At 41.7% G+C, this 6,000-nt stretch overlaps 1 protein-coding gene across 1 annotated transcript in view; it reads left to right on the top strand.

The window, feature by feature from the left end:
- The first annotated feature begins 2,142 nt into the window (after positions 1-2,142).
- The window catches only part of LOC134044424 (FHF complex subunit HOOK-interacting protein 1A-like), a 36,500-nt gene continuing 32,642 nt past the window's right edge, over positions 2,143-6,000 (top strand). Inside the window, 2 exon segments of the mRNA XM_062493649.1 lie at positions 2,143-2,154; positions 2,441-2,608. Coding sequence (XP_062349633.1) covers positions 2,143-2,154; positions 2,441-2,608 — 180 coding nt within the window.

Below are 6,000 nucleotides of genomic sequence, written 5' to 3'. Positions count from 1 at the left end.
GGAAGGAAGGAGAAGTTTGGCCTCCTTGCTGGTTTGTAGGGACAAGCTGCGCACAAAGGCAAATTGAGAGAACACTAGAACTTCTAGAGCAAGATAGCATAAAAATTGCTTGTGCAACATCAATGTGCCTGCTTTGAGTATTGCACAGTAACCCTGCAAAATAGACACTAGGTTCACTTATTGAGGAAATTTGTGGATAAGGCAGTGTGTTTTCACTGAAAATTGAAAAAGATTCTGATAAATCCATTTAAGTCTTGACAAAACTACTACTCTTGTCTCTTTCTTGGAAAATGATTAATCAGATTCAACAACTTTTTCCCCAGGAAGAAATAAAGATTAAGTGTAATGTGGTAGCCTTCACAAAACCCCCTCATTTCAAAAAAGTAGGATTTAGCAAGATTACAAGTAATTCCTTTGTGAACTATTAGGGCTTCATTAATCATTGGATGGTTCTTCTAGCTCTGCTTAGTGGTATCAGTGAAGTGTCAGCTATTAAACATGATTTTGGTTTTTACTAGTGCCCAATCTGTTAAGGGCACCGAATTTGCTCTCAGAATGTAACATTTTTTTCTAAGCTGTTCTCTAGCTGACTTTCTTCTGCTGCTGCTCTTTGTTTCATTCATGATATGCACTTCAAAAAACATGTGGGTTTCTCTCACTTATAGAAATTGTAGGATGAGTTGTCCAAAGAGTATGGGTTTTAGAAAAAGGTCACTGCCCTTGTGCATATTCTGGCTTTTCTTGCTTTCATGTACAGCTGCAGTATGTGTTGCATGTACATTCTATCAACAAGCAGTTCTTAAACTGTCAGCCAAGAACATGCTTCCTTTGCCCTATAAAGGACTAAAAAGTGATGTGGAGATGTAACAATGTATTACTTCTGTCTGGCCTTTCCTTGGCAGAGAGTTTAAACTTGTCCATGAACTGTATTGTGTCATAATGATGTCATATGATGGATTTCTTGGGCTGTGCTTTTTACCACTCACTGCTATTAAAAAAAAAAGAAAAACACCATGAAAAGACAGTTCTTAGGACAGCAGACACTAATTTTCATCAGAAAGCTATTCCTTTTTATACCATAAGTCCCCAGACCTATTCCAAGATAAAAGGGTTTCTGATTGGAGCTGGGCTGCTTGTATTTCCTGATGAAGAATTTGATTGTTGCTACTTCACTGGTGCTTTGTTTCAAATGCCAAAAATGAGCTAGTATCCCACTTTATTAATGGTGGTGTAGCTGAGTATTAGGATAAAGCCTCAGACTGAGAGTTGATTAAATGACCTTAGCTTTAGAGCTTCTCTCTCCATAAAGTCTGCAGGTTGTGTACCCCATTCCTATATTCTGTGTAACCACTCAGAAGCAACTCGTGATCTTAAATGCTTTAAAGAGAATGTTTGCATCATTACATTACTGTGTATATGACTAACATACAGCATTATGGAACAGGGATTTTAATATTTACAACATGTTAAGTAAATGTTGCCCTTCTGAGTATTTTCTAAATCCTCCTAGGTCTTAAGTGACAACTTTTATTTTTTTTTTAATAAAATTGGTATTTTCATTTATCCAGCTAAGTTTGGTAAACAAAAGATGTTTAATACTTTCATACAGATACTTGTATTTAAGGTTTTATCTTTATGCACTTAAGTTTATTAGATTCCTGGGTAACTATTTTAAAAATGCTGACTTTGCAAGAGCAGTACATGGTGCAGAGGTGGGCTTTGGAATTTTCTGTGCTTTGCTAGTGTTTTTTGTAAATAGATAATCTCCAAGGGATTACAATAAGAAGGGCAGTGTGGGTTATGGTATGCAAATGTCATATGGATCATGAATTCTATTTTGATCAACTAATAGTCAGTAGTGAAGATTTTGGGTTGGGCTTTGTGTGAATATATTTGTATATAAACTCAATTTAAAAACTGAGCAAAATGAGAAATTGTGCTGTGGCAAAATAAGAAGGAAAATCATGACAAAATTCAAAATCTATGGGAATTTTCTCCTTAAAGCTTCACAGTTATGAGCTTGTACTGTGCTCTTTGTATTCTGCTCTGACAATTGTTTCTAATTAAGAGGCAGATGCAGGCATTCACAACATCTGAAAATGCTTCTCAGGGACAACAGAACTGTAATGCAAAGGAGACGACATGGGCAAAAAGGTGTTGGGGATGTTCTACCATAATCTGGTCCTTTGATTTTCACTATGTATGAGATCTGGGGTATCAGTTTGGGGAGGATATTTTTTCCTGGTGATGCAAGATAGGTAGGAAATGTGTTCAAAATGCTTGTGAGGCAAATTTAGGAATGAGGACTCAGTGTTTTTGTGGCAGTGTAATGGATGGAGTGCTTTGCCAGATATACCATTGCAGAGGATGGATAGGTGGATATTTTGTGTGCAATATGGTTTTTTTTTGTTTGCAGTATTTATCTTACATTTGCTTACAGGTGACTGTGGAGGAAGTGATGACTATGACTGCATACCTGGATCTGTTCTTGTGCAGCATTTTGGAGACAGCCCTCCTCAAGATTTTCCTCCACTTTATTTTGCTGCACCAATCTGAGAATGTTCATATCCTGGATACATTTACCAGCAGAATCAGCTCACCACTCTGGGTAAGACCAGCAGAAAGGAAGTCCAGGTACTCAGCATGGATGTAGGTTCTATGTTGAAGTGGGAGATTTCATATATTACAGTTGGGTATTTGTTTAAATAGGAATTTTCTCCCCTCCACTCTCTCAATTTTGTGCATGTGTGTTTTGACATTCAACAACCACTATATAAAGCTAAAAAATCTGTGAGGTAGTTTCACATATGTAGGAAATGGGATAGAGATAAGGAGAGCTTCTGGAAGTCTAAATCCTGTTGGAAAATAAAAGGTAAATTTGGAAGCATTTTTATTCTAAACAGTGCTGGATTAGTACTATCATAGACACCTCTCCCTGGGACTTAGAAATATACTTGTGGTGAGGAGCATTTTAGATCTTTGGAGTTTTGTCAAGCAACAAACCTTTTCAAATAGTCCATCTGGGAAAACAATGGGAAGCCTCTAAGGATGTCTCCAAATGGATCCCAGTTGTCAACTGCGATCTCACTGATGTGTTTCTCAGGAATCTATAGTCTGTATTACTGTGGCATATTTACTTAACTATGATGTTGCCTGCTTCATTTGATTAAAAGAACACTCTTTCTTGCTCAAGTGATGAGGTTGTTGCTTCCTTCTTTTTGCCTTCAGTTCCTTGTGCTGGTAGGGTTTATCTCAGGTTTGTGCTGAACCCCTTCTCAGCCTAGGCACAGTGCAGCGTGGTGGCTGGAGAACTGCCTGCCAGAGAGAATACCTTTGTACCTTTTCCAACAGTTGGATCTCCTAAGTGAGACAATGACTACTTGTTGTACTGGACTACTTCAGTGAGCCTTGCTTGGCTGGCAGCCTCGTCTGACTCTTGGGTGATGCAGAGCGTCATTGATGAAATAACAAATACTGTTTTAGTGTAAGAGAAGCCAGAACACCAGCATGCACATTAAATTTATATATTAGTGTACTGGTTTGAAAGGCAAAACCAGTGAGATTTCAAGTCAGTAATACAATTTGTAATAGGGAAGAGAAAAAGGAAAAACAAAATACATGCAATAATAAAAAATAAAACCACTGACAGAGTCAGAATGTAACCTGATACCCTGTCAGTCAGGGTGTTGGTGCAGTTTTCCTCCAAAGGGTCCAGCAATGATGTGGGAAAAGCCTGGTTCTTCCTCTAGAATCCAGTGGAAAAAGGCTGCTTTTGGCATTCTAAACCTCAGTTTTTATCTAGGTAGGAAAGGCTTGGCTCCTCCTCCTGGCTGAAGCATCTCCCAGTGGGATGATGTAATCGTATCAGTTATACAGTATGACTCAGTGGCCCATGAACAGAAGATACTTCCCACAGAGATAAGGATGATCACCCTTCTCAGTTATACAGTAGGACTGAATGGCCCATCAACAGAAGACATTTCCCACAGAGATAAGGATGATCACCCTTCTCAGATGGTAATATATAACTTGTATTGTAAACCAGGATATAATCCACCTCTTATTCTATTACCATCGACATTACACCCAAACCAATACCCTATATATATATATTTACATATAATACAGAATGAAACCCTACACACAGTTCTCTCTTAAAATAAGGTCTCCTTGCAGTACATAGCGGGTTTCCCCATCTTTCTGCATTACCTACCAAGTGTAACCAGGTCCTTGAGCAAAAATAATCCCACTGATTGGTTTGCCTTTGCCTGTGGTGGGATTAATCCAAGCAGTCTTTCCTAAAATACCTTTCATGTGTACCACAGGGATTCTGTCTCCATCCACTGTGTGCAGGGGTTCAGATTGGGCAGGACCGGCTCGATTGATGGACCCTCGGGTGTTGACCATCCAGGTGGCTTTTGCCAAATTCATTTCCCAATTTCTGAAGGTTCCCCCACCAAGTGCCTTCAGGGTAGTCTTAAGGAGTCCATTGCACCGTTCAACTTTCCTGGCAGCTGGCGCGTGGTAAGGGATATGATATATCCATTCAATACCATGTTCTCTGGCCCAGGTGTTGATAAGGCCGTTCTTGAATGGGTTCCGTTGTCTGATTCAATTCCTTCAGGAGTACCATGCCTCCAAAGGACTTGTTTTACTAGGCCCAAGGTGGTGTTCCGGGTGGTAGCATGAGGCACAGGGTAGGTTTCCAACCATCCTGTGGTTGCTTCCACCATGGTCAGTGTGTAGTGCTTGCCTTGGTGAGTTTGGGGAAGGGTGATGTAGTCAATTTGCCAGGCTTCCCCATACCTGTACTTGGACCATCGTCCACCGTACCACAGAGGCTTCACCCGCTTGGCCTGTTTGATTGTGGCACAGGTCTCACAGTTCTGGATGACCTGTGAGATGCTGTCCATAGTAAGTTCCACCCCTCAGTCACGAGCCCATTGGTATGTTGCATCTCTCCCCTGATGACCAGAGGCATCAAGGGCCCAACGATCTAGGAATGATTCTCCCTTGTGCTGCCAAGTCTAGATCCACCTGTGATATTTTCACCTTGGCAGCTTGGTCCACCTGCTCATTCTTGTGATGCTCTTCAATAGCTTGGCTCTTGGGTACGTGCGCATCCACATGTCGAATCTTCACAGCTAGCTTATTTACTCTGGTGGCAATGTCCTGCCAAATCTAAGCGGCCTAGATGGGTTTCCCTCTGCGCTGCCAGTTGTCGTTTTTCCAGCGATCCAACCATCCCCACAGAACATTAACTACCATCCATGAGTCAGTGTAGAGATAGAGCTTTGACCACTTCTCTCGTTAGGCAATATCCAAAGCCAGCTGGATGGCTTTTAGCTCTGCGACCTGACTCTATCCACCTTGTCCCACGGTACCTTGCGCAACTTGTCGTGTGGGGCTCCATACTGCAGCTTTCCATTTTCGGTTAGTGCCTACAGTTTGGCAGGAACCATCAGTTTAGAGGGCATATCGTCTTTCAGTCTCTGGTAGCTCATTATATGGTGGGGCTTCCTCGGCACTTGCCACTTACTTCTCTTCTTCAGAAGACAACTCAAAAGTCTCACCTTCAGGCCAGTTTGTAATTATTTCCAGAGTCCCAGGGCGATTTGGAATTCCAATACGGGCGTGCTGAGTGAGGAGGGTAATTCATTTGCTCCATGTGGTGTCAGTGACATGATGTGTGGAAGGAACTTTTCCCTTGAACATCCAGCCCAGTACCGGTAGTCGAGGTGCCAGAAGCAGCTGTGTTTAGTGCCAATTACTTCAGAGGCTGCTTGAACTCCTTCATAGGCAGCCAAAATTTCCTTCTCTGTGAGAGTGTAGTTATTTTCAGACCCTTTGTAGCTTCTGCTCCAGAATCCCAGTGGCCGACCCAGAGTCTCACCAGGCACCTTCTGCCAAAGGTTCCAGGATAGACCATGGTTTTCAGCTGCAGTGTAGAGCACGTTCTTTACCTCTGGTCCTGTCCTGACTGGACCAAGGGCTACTGCA

This window comes from Cinclus cinclus, chromosome 5 (genome assembly GCF_963662255.1).
Source record: "Cinclus cinclus chromosome 5, bCinCin1.1, whole genome shotgun sequence".
Taxonomy (NCBI): Eukaryota; Metazoa; Chordata; class Aves; order Passeriformes; family Cinclidae; genus Cinclus; species Cinclus cinclus.
Note: the sequence above shows the minus strand (reverse complement) of the source record. Positions and strands in the feature narration are given on the sequence as shown.